This window comes from Mobula hypostoma, chromosome 3, assembly GCF_963921235.1.
Source record: "Mobula hypostoma chromosome 3, sMobHyp1.1, whole genome shotgun sequence".
NCBI lineage: Eukaryota > Metazoa > Chordata > Chondrichthyes > Myliobatiformes > Myliobatidae > Mobula > Mobula hypostoma.
The window spans coordinates 48720915-48740164 of record NC_086099.1 but is presented as its reverse complement, the minus strand read 5'-3'; the positions used below and the strand labels follow the sequence as shown (position 1 = coordinate 48740164).

Genomic DNA, 19250 nt, shown 5'->3' with positions numbered 1-19250 from the left:
GTATGTTGCTTGAATTTCCAGCATCTGCAGATTTCCTCGTGTTTGCACTCAAGAACTTCAATAGCTGTATTGTGGACAGCAATCTGACAGGCTGCATCATTGTCCGGTATGGAGGGGCTACTGCACAGGACCAAAAGAAGCTGCAGAGCGTTGTAAATTTAGTCAGCTCCATCTTGGATACTAGCCTACAAAGTAGCCAGGACATCTTCAAGGAGCTGTGTCTCAGAAAGGCAGCATCTATTATTAAGGACCTCCAGCACGTAGGGCATGCCCTTTTCTCACTGTTACCATCAGGTAGGAGGTACAGAAACCTGAAGGCACAAATTCAGCAATTCAGGAACAGCTTCTTCCCCTCTGCCATTGACATTGAACCCTTAAACACCACCTCACTTTTTTATATATATTATTTCTGTTTTTGCACAATTTTTAATCTATTCAATATATGTACATTTTAATTGATTTACTTATTTAATAATAATAAATTTTTTCTTCTTCTTCTATATTATGTATTGCATTGAACTGCTGCTGCTAAGTTAATAAATTTCACAACACATGCTGGTGATAATAAACCTGATTCTGATACTGATCTTTCAAGAATCACTTGATTCTGGCATGGTCCCGGGGGACTAGAAAATTGCAAATGTCACTCCACTCTTTACGAAGGGAGGAAAACAAAGGAGGAAATAATAGACCTGCTCCCCTGACCTCAGTGGTTGGTAAAGTATAAGCGTCCATTATTAAGGATGAGGTTTCAGGGTACTTGGAGCCTAATGATAAGTCAAAGTCAGCATGGTTTCTGTAAAGAGAAATCTTGCCTGACAAACCTGTCAGAATTCTCGAGGTGGTAAGAAGGGACTGCTATTTTTCACATTGTTTGTCAATGATTTGGATAACAGATTGATGGCTTTGTGGCAAAGGTTGTGGATGATATTAAGATAAGTGGAGGGGTAGGAAGTGATAAGGAAGCAATGTGATTGATTACAGCAGGACTTAGACAAATTGGAAGAATGGGCAAAAATGTAGCAGATGGAATACAGTGTTGGGAAATGTATGATAAGGTTTGGTAAAAGGAAATATAGTGCAGACTAGGATCTAAGATGGAAGAAAATTCAAACATCAGAGGTCTTTGGAGTCCTTGTGCAAGACTCCCAGAAGGGTAATTTACAGTTTGAGTCTGTGGTAAAGAAGGAAAATGCGATGTTGACATTTATTTCAAGGGGAAGAGAATATAAGAACAAGGAGATAATGCTGAAACTTTATAAGACACTAGTCAGGCCGCACTTGGAGTATTATCAACAATTTTGGGCCTCCTATCTCAGAAAGGATGTATTGTCATTGGAAAGACTCCAGAGGGGGTTCATGAGGATGATTCTGGGTTAGCATATGAGGAGTGTTTGGAAACCTTGGGACTGTGCTCACTAGAATTTAGAAGAATATATGGGGATCGCATTGAAACCTACTGAATGTTGAACAGACTAGATAAGGTGGATGTGGAGAGGATGCTTCCTCTGGTGGGGTATCCAGAACTAGAGGGCACAGCTTCAAAATTGAGGGGTGACCTTTTAGAACAGAAGTAGAAAAGATAGCCAAAGAGTGGTGAATTTGTGGAATGCTCTGCCACAGTCTGTGGTGGGGGCCAAGTACATGGGTATATTCAAAGCAAAATTTGATATATTCCAAGCAAAATTTGATATATTCCTGAGCGAGGCATCAAGTGATATGGTGAGAAGGCAGGTGTATGGGGTTGAATGGGATCCAGGATCATCCATGATGAAACGGCAGAGCAGACTCAATGGGATGAATGACCAAATTCTGCTCCTATATCTTATAGTCTTATCCCTTAATCCCCTGACCAATCAAGAACCTATCAACCTCTGCTTTAAATATGCATAAAGACTTGGCGTCCACAGCTGCATGTGGCAAAGAATTCCACAGATTCACCACTCTCGGGCTAAAGAAATTCCTCCTCATCTCCATTCTAAAAGGATGCCCTTCTAGTCTGAGGCTCTGTCACCATAGGAAACATCCTCTCCACATCCACTCTGTTAAGGCCTTTCACCATTTGATAGGTTTCAATGAGGTCACCCCCCATTCTTCTGAATTCTAGTGAATCTGGGCCCAGAGCCATCAACCACTCTTCATACGACAAGCCATTCAATCCTAAAATCATTTTTGTGAACAACCTTTGAACTTTCTCCAGTTTCAGCACATGCTTTTTAAGATAAGGAAACCAAACCTGCTCATGATACTCTAAATGAGGCCTCACCGGTGGTTTATAAAGCTTCAACATTACATCCTTGCTTTTATATTCTCGTCCTCTGGAAATGAAGGCACATTCATTTGCCTTCTCCCCTCCCCCCCGCCACTAACTCAACCTGCAAATTAACCTTTAGGGAATCCTGCACAATGACTCCCAAGTCCCTTTGCACCTCAGTTTTTTGTATTTTCTCTCCATTTAGAAAGTAGTCAACCCTTTCCTTTCTTCTATCAAAGTGTGTGACCATACACTTCCTGACACTGTATTCCATCTGCCATTTCCTTGCCCATTCTCCTATTCTGTCAGTCAGTAGCCTCTCTACTTCCTCAAAACTACTTGCCCCTCCACCTATCTTCATATCATCTGTAAACTATGCAATAAAGCCATCAATTCCATCATCCAAATCATTGACATATAATGTAAAAAGAATCAGTCTCAACACAGTCCCTTGTGGAACACCACTAGTCACCAGCAGCCAGTCAGAAAAGGCCCCCTTTATTCCCACTCTTTCCTGGAATACCATGGGCTCATAGCTTGTTAAGCAGCCTCATGTGTGGCACTTTGTCAAAGGCCTTTTGAAAATCCAAGTACATAACACCAACCGATTCTCCTTAGTCTATCCTGCTTGTTACTTCAAGGAATTTCAACAGATTTCTCAGGCAAGATTTTCCCTTGAGAAAACCATGCTCACTATGGCCTATTTTATCATGTGTCTACAAATACCCTGAGATCTCATCCTTAATAATCGACTCCAACATCTTCCCAACCACTGAGATCAGACTAACTGGCCTATAGTGTCGTTTCTTCTGCCCATCTCGGTTCTTGAAGACTGGAGTGACATTTGTAAATTTCCCATCTTCTGGAACCATTCCAGAATCTAATGATTCTTGGAAGATCTCCTCAGCCACCTTCTTTCAGAACTCTGGGGTTAACATCATCTGGCCAGGTGACTTATCTATCTTAAGACCTTTTAGTTTCCCAAGAACCTTCTCTCTGGTTACGGTAACTTCACAGACTTCATGCCCCCTGACACCTGGAACTTACACCATTCTGCTAGCGTCTTCCACGGTGAAGACTGATGCCACGCACTTATTCAGTTCATTGGCTATTTCATGGTTCCCCAATTACCACCTCTCCAGCGTTGTTTTTCAGTGGTCCAATATCCACCCTCACCTCTCTTTTACATTTTTAGATACAGTGTCGGGTACAGTTCGATGGGACGAGGCAGATGAAGTTGGTATGGACTAGATGGGCTGAAGGGCCTGTTTCTGTGTTATAGTATTCTAAATTTAATACTATCTTCATCAGTTCTTACGTGGCAGAGCCTTATTTATATGACCAAACTGCAACTGAAATTATCAATCTAACGGATAACTCGGTGGTTGTAAACATAAGCAAAACTGTACTTGAGGTATTTAAATTTTAATGCTTTTAAATTCTGTTTTTATCTTGCTGCAGTTACACAGCCAGCAGAGCTGTTGCCTCACAGTTCCAGTAATCCAGTTCAATCCTGACCTCAGGTGCTTTGTGAAGAACACGCGTTCTTCCTGTGTTCCAATTTCCTCCCATATCCCAAAGACATAATGGTTAGTGGACTAATTGGACACTGTAAATGATCACTAGTATGTAGGTGAGTGGCAATGCCTGGGCAGTGTTGAAGGGAATAAAAAGGGATAAGCATAGGATTAATGGAAATGGGTGCTTGATGGTTGGACTTAGTGGACTAAAGAGACTTTCTGCATTGCTTAACTCTACGACTCTATGGATTTAATTGTTCAATACACATAAGCACAACATTAAGTATGAGATTCGTTCTCTAGAATTCCAAGTGAAGGATTTTAACTGCAGAATAAAATGTCAGCCACTATTAACAATTTATAAAAAGATACACAACTGAGCTGAACTGCAACATGTAGTCTCAGGCAGTCTTTAAGTGTATGGTTCATGAATATCATTACTAGCAATAATAGTAAGGATTCTGTGTTAATATCTTGCATTATGACAACATCATTAAATTGTTCTTTCATGCCAGAGTGCAGTGTTCTTCAATGAATCAAGGAGAAAGTACCATCTGAAGCTGTATTATCATCACTCCCTTTGGCCTGTTGCAACTAATAGATGAAGTCAGTGTTTTAGAATCATGAAAATTTACAGCACTTATGCCCGTTCTGGTCAGCCAACTAAAAATCAATCTAAGGTCAGATTAAGGTGTAGAGTTGTTATTTTTCTCAATTTGTGTATCATTAGCATTTATTGCTCATCCCTAATTGCCCTCAAGGTGTTGTTGTTGAGTCAGTTATTACACTGTTTCTGGTGAACCGCCTGTTGTCTGGCTTTCTAGTCAAAGGGTCTCATACCATTGAATATCAGGCTCTCTGTTGTTTGAGACGGTCATTGCTAGGCACTTCTGTGGCATTTGTATTACCTCATAACTGAATAAAATCTCGATTTTGTGGCACATAGCTAGAGACAGCTTGATATTTGTGGAAATGTGAATGGAACTGAACAATATCCAATCAACAGTGGACAACCCCACTTCTAACCCTTTAATATAAAGTCACCTTTGAAGCTGCTGAATATCCTGAATATAGGAGACTTCCCGAGGAACCCCAGAAAATAAGTCCTGAGACTTGATAATTGATCTCCAATAACTGAAAGATTTCTTTCCAATATTTGGAGAGTTCTCTATGGACATTTACAGCAATTTATTTTTGGACTAGAATGTTTTCTCTTCTATGCCCATTGATTTCAATTTTACCAGGATTTCTTGAAACCACACTTTGTCAAACGCTGCCTTAATTTCACAGGCAATCAATCTCACATCAACTCTGAGATTTATCCCTTTCGAACATGTTTGGATTAAAGCTATAGCAAGGTCAGCTACTGAATGGTCCTGGGAAAATTTGTATTGGGCATTGGTGAACAAGTTATTGGTGAACAAGTTATTGGCAAGTAGTGTTACCGAATAGCACTATCAACAGCACCTATTGTCATTTTGTTGGTAAATAAGAACAGACTGATAATTGATAACTGGATGCACTGATTTGTTCTATTTCTGTGGCTCTTATGTAACTTAGCAATTGTCATGTGGACATTACTGTGAAGGAAATCTATGGCTAGAAGCACAGTTAGTTTTGAAGTACATATCTTCAGTAACACAGATGGATTGCTTTATGGTCTCACACATTTCTCCGTCTGGAGCCAGACTTTCACTGTTTTTTGGCTGAAGAAAACATTTCTTAACACCCCTCCGATCTTCCTACTAGTTAATAAATTAATGTAGGCTGAAGAGTCTGTTCCTATGCTGTACCATTCTATTGACCTCACTCTGAAGGAAAACAAGTCATCGCCTTTTCCCTTTTTAAATAACAGTCCCTCAGTACAAAGATTATAACCAAAGAGATTTTAAAAATCCTACACATAGCCTTCCAAATGTTTTCCACTTCTTTTAAAGAACTTGGAATATGCTATATACTGGTTTAGCAACCTAGCCACTCTTAAAAATCCTGGAACCCTTAATAAATCATTATTCCATAATGTTTACTACTTAGATTAATTTTCTTTCTCTTTAAAAATGAATGTCATAATCGTCTTTCTCTTTCTGAAGAAAGAATGCAAAGCATTTATTTAAAAATAAACATCTATATTGGAGCCACACATTGTCTCCTGATTTGATCTCTAATAAAACCTGATCCTTTTGTTCACTTTCTTTATACACCTGCAAATACTAATAGAATCGCTTTAAAATTTCTCCTCAGCACGCTCAAGACTCTTCCATGTTTTCCACAGTTTTGAACTCTCTAAATTGTATATTATCCTCTCTTTATTGCCTTAACCTAACATTGTATGTACCTCAACAACCATGGCATCTAGATTTGGGATTCTGTTTGTTGAGGACTTATTTGACTGAATTCTCATCAAGCCCTCCAGAAATTACTCTTACTTAAGAAGCTGTTTTCAATTCATTTTTGCTGAATCAAGTACAATTCTGGTAAATTTGACCGTATTCTAATTTAAAGCTGAAAAGCATTCTAAACGCTCAATTCATAGTTAGTGTGTTATTGTAGTTGAAGTGTAATACAACCAAAATATAATAGTTGATATGCTTTTGCTTGTGCTTGCATATATGCATATCTTACACTTTACAGTAGAGCAGTAAATAAAACTGACTACAAAATTCAGAAATTTTGCTTGCTCTATTCAATTTCTTGTTACTTCAATTTTGTAAAAATGGCACTTGAATTGTTAGATTTAACTCAATGAGAGGCCCTCCATTGGTCAGAGTTGACCATGGATGTTGTGCCCTAGCTGACTTCGTGATACACAAGCTAGTACACAGCTGCGGTAGTACGATATGGAGAGCAAGCTGTTGCCTATGCAGCAGGCTCCCTCTCTCCACCCAGCCGATGAATCCAAAGGCAGAACAGAGACCAATACAGTTCGACACAGGCCGATACATCAAAAGCACCACAGGGGTTGCCAGTCAGCGTTGAGTTCAATGTAAGACTGCCTTAGGGACTCCAGCTCAGGAATTTTCCTCATGGTTTACTCCTGAAGCCTTTCCCAGGGGTGGAAGGGAGCAAAGGTTTGAGATCAGAGTTTTCCTTCTCCTAGATTAGCTGCCAACCACAGCTGATGAGCCCCATCTACCCATAACAACTGGTTTTAAAGCACCAGTAACCTGCCTTTGCCCTTTGACTTGTCAATAGAAACGGTTCCACTGGGCATAGTTAAACTACACGTGAAGGTCAGGAGCTGGACTTGGTTGTCAGAGGCTATTTGAAACGCACTTTATTGGGAGCATTTAATAGGTGGTGGGAGCTTATCCCCACTACCTCTCCCAGCTATGACAACCTTACTTTGAAGTATACAAACCCATTTCCGATGATTGTTCAGCCCAAAGCAGGAACCAATTCCCCAAATGCTGAGTGTTCTGTGACTTTTGCAACACTTGCCATTTTCATTCTAGAATTATTTACCTTTTCTATTTCTTTTTGAATCCACTCTGGAATAGACTCTAACTTTACATGCCATACTGTACAGTTGATTTGTCCGGTTGATTCCTCAGCAGCATCCTAAAATAAAGAACAATTAGATCTATAAAATAATAAAGATCATTCAAGCCACATCACAATAAAGAAGTGGAGAAAATGCATATCAAACAGCAGTTTTAAGAATCTATAACATATTCTGTCTGTCATATGTTATGTAATTAGGACTGGAACTGATAATATTTTCTCTCCTCACCTCTCCACCTGTGGTTTTGAAAACTAAAGAGACAGCTGCAAACCCACGAATGTGAAAAGGAACAACTTGAAGACAAAAACGTGTTCTAACATGGTGAATAGGGGAGGGAGGGAAGGGAAGAAATTGAAATGAAATTAGAAAATGCTTGTCTGCTACAGAGTAGAAATGGACAGCAGTTCTAAAACTGCTGAAAGCAGGACTGAAGAATCAGATACTCCAGGAACTCAGCAAGATGAGTTGGTATTAAACATAGAATCTTAAATCATGGAAGGCTGCTACTTAGCCTATACTATCTATGTTTGTTGTAAAACAGCCAAAATCCACATACAAGCACTTAGTTCTTTGATTGGAGGTCATGGATCTTCAAGTACACATCCAAGTACTTTTTAAATGCAATGAGGAATTATCCTTGATCATTTTTTTCCCAAACAGCAGTCCCAGAGTCCTCCGGATTACTTGTACTCCCTCTCAGCTGATCTCTGATCCTACTAATAATTATTTTAACTTTATGTTGTCTATTTTTGTGCCACTCTGTTAAAGGAAATACTAGTCTATCCAGACCCTTCGTAATTTTTATGTATCTCAATTATGTCTCCCCGTGGTTTCTTCTCTTCCAAAGGAAACAATGTTAGTTTATCCATTCTTCATTCATAGATACAACCCAGCAACCTCTTCTTAAATCTTAATAAAGCATTCAACAATCCTCTTTTCCCTCACATCACTCTGTTTTTTTCCCCATTTATATGTTATCCAATTGCTTTTTTTCACCTTGCCAAATGCCTTTGTGGATTAAACTCCATTTGCTATTTTTTCTGCCCAACTATAATTATTTGGACTGCAAGTACTTGGTTTATCCTTTCCTCCCATTTTGAATAATAGTACAACAGTAGCGTTCTCCAGCTTGGCACCAGATCTGATAAGTTGTAGCCAGTATCTTGCACCTTACTTCCCTGCTTTTTTTTAGACAACCTGGGCTGTATTTAATCCAGCGCTGGTATTTTACCTACTTTCAAAAATGAAATTTTGTTTTAATACCTACTTCTTTACCATGTTTATCTTACCTTATATTTTAACACCTATTCTTTGGCATCATCTTCCTTCTTCTGACAGAAAAAAATCATTAAGAAGCTTACCCACGTACTTCACCTCTGTCTTTTTAAGTTACCTTTTAGATCCTTAACAAGTTCTACTCATTCCTTAGTTTTATTCTTGCTCTTTAAGCATTTATAATAGATCTTTGGACTTGTTTGATTCATTGACAATACCTATGTATTCCAATATGTTTTGTTGCTTTTCTAATTTCTCTGTCATGATTTTAATACTCTTCCAGGCTTTGTGATATGCTCTTTCCCTATTTTGATCAATTGTATCTTGAATGTACTTTGTCATCCAAGGTACTCTTGATTTGACAACCCCGAGCTTTGTTTCTGTGGGAATAAACACCTTGAATATCTCCTATTGCTTCAAGAATAATTTGTCTTTAAGTATTTGATTTCAACCTACTTTTGGTAAATCAATTCTTAGGTGAATAAAATCGGCCTTACCCCAATTTAGAAACATTACCCTTATCCCATTACTGTCCTCTTCCATAACTATGTTAAATCTAACTCAATTCTGATAACAAACACAAAGGTGCTAACCCACTGTTAATTCTTGCACCTACGCAGCTTCATAAGAAATGAGAGCAGGAGGAGGCCAATTCGTTCTTTAATTGGCTTCAATATTCAACAAGGTCGTGGCTGATTTCCCACCTCAACAGCATTTTCTTGTTCTATCTCCATTCGCCTTTATCCAAAACCCTACTGATTTCAAGCTTGAGTGAAATGAATGGCTGAGGTACAAAAAGGTAGAAAAATCGCTCAACATTGAAACTTGAGTTTCTAGAACTATGTTTATTCCACAAAATTAAGAAATGTAGCATTTATGTCAAGAAAATGATCAAACATGAACAATACCTGCATTTTTGATTTTTGTATCCCCTGTGGAAGGGACAAACTATCAGCGTTCAATACAAATCTTCGGCATTTCCAGCAACGTAGTATACCTTCCATTTCTGAATTCTCAGTGGATCCTCATATGTCTATAAGAGAATGTGCATGAAACAAGGATTAACCTTATTTGTCACATATATATCAAAACAATACAGTGAAATGTTACGTTTGTATTAACGACCAACACAGTAATTGGTAAAAAAAAAGATATAAAATCCTCAGAAAGAAGTGACATACAACTGGAAGATGTAGAATCCTTGTGGATAGAGTTAAGAAACTGCCAGGGTAAAAAGACCCTGATGGGAGTTATATACAGGCCCCCAAACAGTAGGAAGGATGTGGGATACAAATTACAATGGGAGATAGAAATTGCATATAAAGAAGGCAATGTTATGATAGTCATGAGATATTTCAAAATGAAGGTAGATTTCGTGCTTGGTCCTAAGAGGGAATTTGTAGAACGCTTAAGGGATGGGTTTTTTAGACAAGATTGTGGTTGAGCCCATTAGGGTAAAGGCAATTCTGAATTGGGTGTTGTGTAATCAACCCAATTTGGGTAGGGAGTTTAAGACAAAGGAACCTCTAGTAGGCAGTGATTACAATATGATAGAATTCACCCTGCTGTTTGAGAGGAAGAAGATGTAGAGAAAGGGAATTAGGCATCTGAGAGGAGCTAGCCAAAGGGACACAAGCAGAGGTGTGGCAGAACAGCAGTGGCTGGAGTTTCTGGGGGCAATTCAGAAGGTCAGGATAGATACATCCCAAGGATGAAGAAGTATTCTAAAGGGAGGATGATGCAACCGTGGCTGACGAAGCAAGTCAAAAACAGCACGAAGGAAATTAGAGCACATATAATATAACAAACATTGGGAAATTAGAGGATTGGGAAACTTTTAAAAACCAACAGCAGGCAACGAAAAAGCAATAAAGAGAGAAAAGATGAAATATGAAGGTAAGCTAGCCAATAATATCAAGAAGGATACCAATCACAAACAAGAGAAAATCTACAGATGCTGGAAATCCAAGCAACACACGCAAAATGCAGGAGGAACCCAGCAGGCCAGGCAGCATCTATGGAAGAGTACAGTCGACGTTTTGGGCCAACACCCTTCATCTTACCATAAGTTTTTTTCAGTTAAATAAAGAGCGGAAGAGAGGTGACAGTAGATATTGAACTGCTGAAAAATGACACTGGAGACGTAGTATTAGGGGAACAAATACAAAGAAATGGCGGATGAACCTACTAAGTATTTTGCTTCAATATTCTCTATGAAAGATACCAACGGTATGCCAGAAATTCGAGAGTTTTAGAGGGCAGAAGTGTATGTAGTTGCCATTACTAAGGAGAAGGTGCTTAGGCAGCTGAATGGTCTTAAGGTAAGTAAGTCACCAGGACCACAAGGACTACACCCCAGGGTACTGAAGGAGGTATCTGAACAGATTGTGGAGGCATTATTAATGATCTTTCAAGAATTAATAGATTCTGGAATGGTTCTAGAGGACTGGTGCATTACAAATGTCACTCCACTCTTTAACAAGAGTGGGAAGCAGAAGATAAGGAAGTAATATGGCAGTTAGTCTATAGTTTCAATGAAATAACTTCAATGGTTGGGAAGATGATGGAATCCATTATTAAGAATGAGGTTTCAGGGTACTTGGAGGCACATGATAAAATAGGCTGAAGTCAGCATGGTTTCTTGAAGGGGAAATCTTTCCTGACAAATCTGATCAAATTCTTTGAGGAAATAACAGGCATGATAGACAAAGAAGAGTCAGTGAATATTGTTTACTAGGAATTTAGAAGGCCTTTGACAAGGTGCCACACATGAGAGGCTGTTTAACAAGAGCCAATGGTATTACAGGAAAGAAATGGGTATGAATAGAAGATTGGTTCACTGGCGAGAGGTAAAGAGTGCGAATAAAGGTGGTATTTTCTGATTGGCTGCTGGTGACATGGTGCTCTGCAGGGTGTGTGTTGGGACCGCTTCTTTTCACGTTATATATTAATCATTTGGATGACGGAACTGACTACTTTGTGGTCAAGTCTGTGGATGATACGAAGATAGGTGGAGGGGCAGGTAGTGTTGAGGAAGCAGGGAGTCTACAGAAGGACTTACACAGATTGGGAAAATGGGCAAAAAAGTGGCAGGTGGAATATAGTGTAGGGAAGTGTATGGCCAGGCACTTTGGTCAAAGGAATAAAGGCATAGACTATATTTTAAGCAGGGAGAAAATTCAAAAATCAATGATGCAAAGGTACTTGGGTGTCCTTGTGCAGGATTCCCTAAAGGTTAGTTTGCAGGTTGAGTCGGTGGTAAGGAAAATAAATGCAATGTTAGCATCCATTTTAAGAGGACTAGAATATAAAAGCATGGATGTAATGCTGAGGCTTTATAAGGCATTAGTCAGACTGCACTTGGAGTATTGTACTTGGAGTACTTAGGCCCTTATTTAAAAAAAAATGTGCTGGCATTGGAGAGGGCCCAGAGGTCCTCTCCAATATGATTCCAGGAATTAAAGGGTTAATGTATGAGAAGCATTTGATAGCCCTGGGCCTGTACTCACTGGAGTTTAGAAAAATAAGGGGTGATCTCATTGAAACCTATTGAATATTGAAATGCCTAGATAAAGTGGATATGGAGAGGATGTTTCTTATAGTGGGAGGATCTAGGACCAGAGAGTAAATCTCTGAATAGAGATAAGGAGGATGAGGAGGGTAGTGAAGCTGAGGAAGTCAATGCCACAGATGGCGTGGAGACCAAGTCATTGGGTATATTTAAAGTGGAGATTGGTAGGCTCTTGCTTAGTCAGGGTGTCAAAGATTACAGGGAGGAGAATAGTGTGGAGAGGGATAATAAATCAACCATGATGGTATGACAAAGCAGACTCGATGGACCGAATGGCAGAATTATGCTCCTATATCTTCAGGTCAGATAGTCCGGGCACGTGTTACGGGCAGCCTACAAGTGTTGCCATACTTCCAGCGCCAACATAACATGCCCACAATTTACTAACCCTAACCCAAATGTCTTTAGAATGTTGGAGGAAACTAGAGCACCCGGAGGAACCTCAGCAGTCACAGGGAGAACGTACAAACCCCTTACTGACATCAGCAGGAACAGAGCTCTGATCTTCTAATCATTGGTACTCTAAAGTGTTATGCTAACAATTACGCTACTGTGCCATACCATACAAGTAATAGTCGTTAAAAATAATTAAAGAGCAGAGCTTAAATTGAAACTTGCAAATATGAAAAATCCTGAACTGCATTAAACCAAATCAGAACACTAATTTTAATGAAAACATCATCATCATCATCATCATCATCATCAGGTACCATGCCCAGATTGAGCTTTGACTGCCATGGCCCACACACTCCTGTATCGGGTCAAGTGGATCAATTCATTGGTATTCGTTTCCAGTTCTCTGGATGCTGTCTCCATCATCATTTGTCTTTGCCTTCCTCTTGCCTTCTTCCCTTCAATCTTTCCCATAATTACCATGCATTCTAACTCCTCTTTCCTAATCACATGTCCAATGAAGTTACGTTGCCTTTTCATGATCTCATATATTATTTCTCTTTTTGTGCTTGCTCTGTTCATGACATCCTCATTAGATATTCATTTCGTCCATGATATTCTTTGCATCCTCCTTAAAAACCACATCTCTGCTGCTTCATTTCATTTCCTCATTACTAGATATCATCCAACATTCTGATCCATATAACATAATTGGATAAACGTAACATTTCAGTACTCTGAGGCAGGTTGTCATGCCTAGTTTAGTGTTGGTCAGTATACTCTTCATTCTCGCAAAGGTGTCTTTAACCATCCCTATTCTTCTTTTGATGTCTATATCGCACCTGCCTTCTGATGTCACCCAGCTTCCTAAGTAGCAAAAGTTCTGTACTTGTTTTATGTTTTCCCGTTTATTTTCAGCCTGCAGATAGGATTCTCCTTCTTTTTGGATATCACCATACATTCTGTCTTTTTGTGATTGATAGATAGACCCATTTCTGCACTTTCTTCAACAATTATATCAATTAAGTTTTGTAGTTCTTCCTCTGTAGTTGCAATTAACACAGTGTCATCTGCATATCTGAAATTATTGATGTATGATTCTAAACTGCAACCAGTGATGAGGCTCTGACTGGGGACTTTCAGAGCTTTGGGGAAAGTGGAGTTACCCCTTAGTCATTCATTGCTCCCAGGGCTACTCTAACCCAGATGAAAACATACATATTTGAAATGCCTGAAAAATTCTCATACATATTGTTGGAATTTATGAGACATTTCCGTACCAATAACATCATCTAAAGTGAAAAAAAATTGCGAACTACAAGTTATGGTACACTTGGAATTCATATTTTGTAGAATATTTATGATTAATATTTTGTGATTTGCTATAATTACGAGGCTTACTTTTGCTACAATGTTCCCTATGCACATATGTTACTGAAGTCAAAAATCACTGGGGAAGCCATTATTTAAAGCAGTGTGGCTTTTAAAAGACAATAATGTCAGGGATAAGCTCAAAATAACTTTGAAGACAAAAATGGAATATATAATACTCTTATACACTCCACAACCCTATCAACTCTATTATATTCCCAACACATCAACGTATCATAAAATTCAGAACTTAATTATTTTCAGTATTTATCTGTCTATGGAAAGAGCAATTATTATACATGAATTCATCGTTACTATGTTAATAATCTGGACCTAGTCAGTTGCAGCATTTTTCCATTGTTAATAATGGTTTCACAAATATCCCTGGCACAGTTTCAAAAGCTTTAAAAAAAAAAAGATAAAATTAGTTATTGGCAGTTCCAACTCAGCACTATTTGGATCCCTCGTGTCAAGTTGCTGTGTTTCAGAAACAGCAGGTGCTAGTAGTTCAATTTCCCACATTAATAGCACCGTTCTTCATAGCTCTTATCTTGGCAAGATGGTCCTAAACATGTAATGCCATAATACAATCTCCATTCTTTCAGCTGCTTGGGGTTTAGCAAGAAATGGCAGAGCCCTGTCAGGGGCAGAGAGACCCACACAGTCTGCTGAAGAACAATATGTAAAGGAGGCAGCCTCCTTCTCCCACAGGAACTCACAGCAGCTCACAGCAGGATGTTGCCAAGGAAATGACTGTAGAAGGCATGAGCTCACTTATATGAATACCTGCATTTTTAGGGGGCCCAAGAATGGAGTTGAATGCCCCTACCCACTTTGCCTGTAAAGCTTTGCTGCTCACTGCTGCATTACAGAAGTCACAAGAAGTGTCACACACAGTACATCTCAGCAGGATCTTAAAGCAGGATTTCTGATAGTGACTCGGACTCTACCTCTCAGTACGCTACAGGCACAACTTAGTCAAGTCGAGTTTATTGTCATGTCACACACGGTGAGGTACAGGTACAATAAAAATTTGCTTTCAGCAACTTCACAGGCATATAGGTTCAGACACCACGAAACCTAAATATACAAGACAATGTAGAGAAAAAAATGACTGTAATTTAAAAAAAGACATTAATGCAAGAAAAACACAATCAGAGAAAAGTCCATAATAGTGCAAGAGGTAGTCTGTAGTGTTCCATTGCTTCAGCAGAGTTAGCATTCTGCAGGTCAGTTCGTTCTGGCTTCCTCATTGCTTTCCGGTCCTGATTAAGGGACTCAGCCTGAAATGTTGACTGTTTATACCCCTGATGCTGACTAATCTGCTGAGCTTCAAACTCCTGGGAGTGCACATCTCACACAGCCTTTCATGATCCCAGCACATATCCCACACAGTCAGGAAAACTCACCAGCTCTTCTTTCTGAGGAGGCTGAAGAGAGCTGGACTTCGCACATCCATACTCACATCATTCTACAGATATGGAGTGGAGAGCATCCTTACAAGCTGCATGACTGAGTGCTATGAAAACTGCACTGTGGTGGACAGGAAGGCCCTAGAACAAGTAGTTAAAACTGCCCAAACCATCACCGGCACCATCATCAAGGACATATATATGGAAAGCTGCGGGACAAGGGCCAGTAACATCATGAAGGATCCCACAAACTTTCTCATGATCTGTTTGTCCCAATCCCATCAGGGAGGAAGGCTATGTAGCATCCACACCAGGACGACTAGACTCAGAAGTAGTTACTTTCCCCAAGCAGTAAGGATGATCAACACCTCCACCCACTAACTCCACCACTACCTTATTATTTCCTGTCAGTCAGCATATCTACAGCCTTGTGTCACTTTATGGACATACAATCAATGTATATAAGCTATCTTATGTACTTTTATTTTGTGTTTTTTTATTATTATTGTGTTCTTTATTTTTATTTAAAGATACAGCACAAAATAGGCCCTTCAAGCTGCACTGCCAGCAACCCTTATTTAACTCTAGCCTAATCACGGGACAATTTACAATGACCAATTAACCTACTAACCTGTAGACTTTTCAGCAGCGGGAGGAAACCCATGTATCCCATTGGGAGGACATACAAAATCCTTACAGATTACTTTGGGATTAAACCCTGAACTCCAACATCCTGAGCTGCAATAGCATCACGCTAACCACTACAATACCATGGCACCCTATCTTTTGTCTTTTTATCTTTAGTGTATCATTTTGTGCTGCTTCAGATCTGGAGTAACAATTATTTTGTTCTTCTTACACTCGTGTTCAGGAAATGACATTGAACAATCTTGAATCTTGAGTTCCTCCATATGAATTGCTCTGGATTTCCAGCATCTGCAGAACCACATGAGTTTATAGTTCAAGAATCCGATATGTTGTAGTAAAGTAGCTTCTGTACCTCCTGCCTGACAGTAGCAGTGAGAAGAGGGAATAACCTCGATGACTGCGATGCTTGATGATAGATGCCACCTTCTCGAAACAGCTCCTCCTATAGATGCTGTTAATGATGGAGAGGGCTGTGCCCATGATGGGCAAGGCTGTGTCCACTACTGTCTGCAGCTGCTTGTGTTCCTGAGCACTGGAATTGATGCACCAGGCGATGATGCAACCAGTCAGAATACCTTCAACAGTGCAACTGTTGAGAGCATTTGATAATATGCCAAATTCTCTTAAGCTTCGAAGGAAGTAGAGGCACTGGCGTGCCTTCTCCTAATTGCATCTGATTGCTGGACCCAGAACAGCACATCCGAATGTTAACACCCAGGAATTTGAAGCTGCTTACTCTCTCCGCTTCCGAGCCTACAAAGAAGGTTGGCACATAGACACCCAACTTCCCCTTTCTGAAGGCAACATTTAGCTTCTTGGTTTTATTAACAATAAACGTGAGGTTGTTATTGAAGCACCACAAAACCAGATGTTGAAGCAGTCCTGATGAAGGATCTCGGCCCAAAACATCGACAGTTTATGCATTTCCATAGATGCTGCCTGACCTGAGTTCCTCCAGCATTTTGTGTGTGTTCAACCAGATGTTTGTTTGCTAACAAATGTGTGTGCAGTACAGGTGACTTTTTTTCTCTCAAGTAATGATGGAAAAGCCTCCGTATGGTGCACCCAGGCACCTGCTAACATTACCTTGATGTTAATCACCTGCGTTGATTGCTGTAGTAGATTGAGATGTATGCTATGCCTACATATTGCTTTGGTATACAGAACATTCCTGCTGTTCTTAATGGCACCTCATAACTCTCCAGCTTTGAGCTGTCATGTAAGTTTGCCCGCTTTGTTGCCATGGCGACATGGTAGCATAGCGGTTAGCACAATTCTATTACCACTCAGGTTGTTGGATTTCAGAGTTCAATTCTGGCGCCATCTGTAAGGAGTTTGTACATTCTCCCCGCGACCGAGTGGATTTCCACCAGATGCTCCAGTTTCTTCCCACAGTCCATGGGCATACCAATTGTAGGTTAAATGGTCATTGTAAATTGTCCTGTGATTAGGCGGCAGTTCATTGGGCTGAAAGAGCCTGTTCCGCCCCTTATCTCCAAATAAATAAAAAATCTGATCTGCTAGTTACGTCCTTCAGAACTCACTCAGTAGTGGCACAAATAGTGAAGATAAGGAAGTCCTCCACTCTCTGTTCCTGCTATTTCCAGTGCTTCTTATGAGTGCTAAATAAGGACCAGAATTACTTCATCAGCTGAAGGAGGATAGTATATGACTATCAGGAGGAGGTCTAACTGATGCTATGAGACTTCAGCGACTTACAAGATCAATGTTGAGGTATCCCATGGCTACCTCCTCCCACTGGTTAATCACTGAAGTGCTCCCTCTGATAATTCTATTCTGTCAGAAAGACAGAATGTACGGAGGATTTGTGACTGAGGAAACTGGAACATTTTGGCAGATGTCTTTCTCCAGTATTTTAGTCATTTCTGATCTGATAAATATAGAAACTCGTTTTTCTGGCAGGATATCTGCAGGCATTTCTAATCACTTAACTTTCTGAGGGCACCTGCTGAAACAATCTGCGGGTGTGTGGTGACTAAAGTCCTAGCCTGGGTCACACTAATTAACCTTTGACAACATCTTGAATAGCACCTGCCAGTGACTGCAAGAGAGATGTGCTTGACCATTTAACTAACATTCAGACTGAGCCTTCAGTCGGGTTAAAGGCTGTTTTTCATTCTTCTTCTCTCTCTCTCTCCCCCTCCCCACACCCCCCCCCCCCAATTGAACAGCACCAATTGTGAATCAGTTGAAAATCTTGCTAAAAAACAATTTTGACAGGTCCTGCTGGGGTCTCGACCTGAAACATCAACTGTACTCTTTTCCATGTATGCTGCCTGGCCTGCTGAGATCCTCCAGCATTTTGTGTGTGTTTCTAGGAGCTAGGGCTTTACTCTTTGGAGAGGAGGAGGATGAGAGGAGACATGATAGAGGTGTACAAGATAATAAGAGAAATAGATAGAGTGGATAGCCAGCACCTCTTCCCCAGGGCACCACTGCTCAATAAAAGAGGGCATGGCTTTAAGCTAAGAGGTGGGAAGTTCAAGAGGGATATTAGAGGAAGGTTTTTTACTCAGAGAGTGGTTGGTGTGTGGAATGCACTGCCTGAGTCAGTGGTGGAGGCAGATACACTAGTGAAGTTTAAGAGACTACGAGACAGGTCAGCACAATATTGTGGGCCGAAGGGCCTGTACTGTGCTGTACTATTCTATGTTCTATGTTTCTTGGCAGTTATACTGATGTTGACTTCGTTTGGGTGAGGAAATGCCAAAAGAAATAACATTAAGGTAAATGCTGCAAAAGCATACATCTTGTTAAGTTACATAGAAGAATGTGTGAAATTGGTCTATGTCATGTTAATATGATGTTTTGAGGCACTGCACAAAACATCATTTATGGCACGGGGTTCAGATATAATTTTCTCAGGGCCAAGAATGTATTCTTATGCTCCTAGTTCACAAATCTAAGGACTCATATTGGTTTGGAATGTTGTTGTTCACTTCTACGTTTGCATGATTTGTGTTTTTTTCCCTTTCGGGTGTTGGTCTTTATTCCTTTTTTAATTGGGTTCTTTTGGGTTTCTTGTTTTTGTGGCTGCCTGTAAGCAAATAAGTCTCAAAGTTGTATAATTTATACCTTCTTTGATAATGAATGAAGCTTGAAACTTTGAAACATATAAATAATTCAAGATGCACTATTTAAACTTCGGTGCACAGAAATTCACCCTTGGTTGCACATGCCAAATCCCCATAGTGCTCGTCCTCATACTTGGTTGTGTTAAACAACTTCAACAGCAGAAATTAATCTACAGATTTTATTATATCAGCTGTATAATCCCCATGTG

At 39.8% G+C, this 19250-nt stretch overlaps 1 protein-coding gene across 2 annotated transcripts in view; it reads right to left on the bottom strand.

The window, feature by feature from the left end:
* The window catches only part of rnf180a (ring finger protein 180a), a 200931-nt gene that overhangs the window by 144241 nt on the left and 37440 nt on the right, over positions 1–19250 (bottom strand). For both annotated transcript variants that reach the window (XM_063042999.1, XM_063043000.1), the window contains exons 3-4: positions 9460–9584; positions 7237–7332 (exon numbers count right to left, since the gene is read on the bottom strand). Coding sequence is in view for 1 of the 2 variants with exons in the window: in XM_063043000.1 (XP_062899070.1) it covers positions 7237–7332; positions 9460–9555 (192 nt within the window). In the remaining variant the exon portion in view is untranslated. The remainder of the gene's footprint in view (positions 1–7236; positions 7333–9459; positions 9585–19250) is intronic.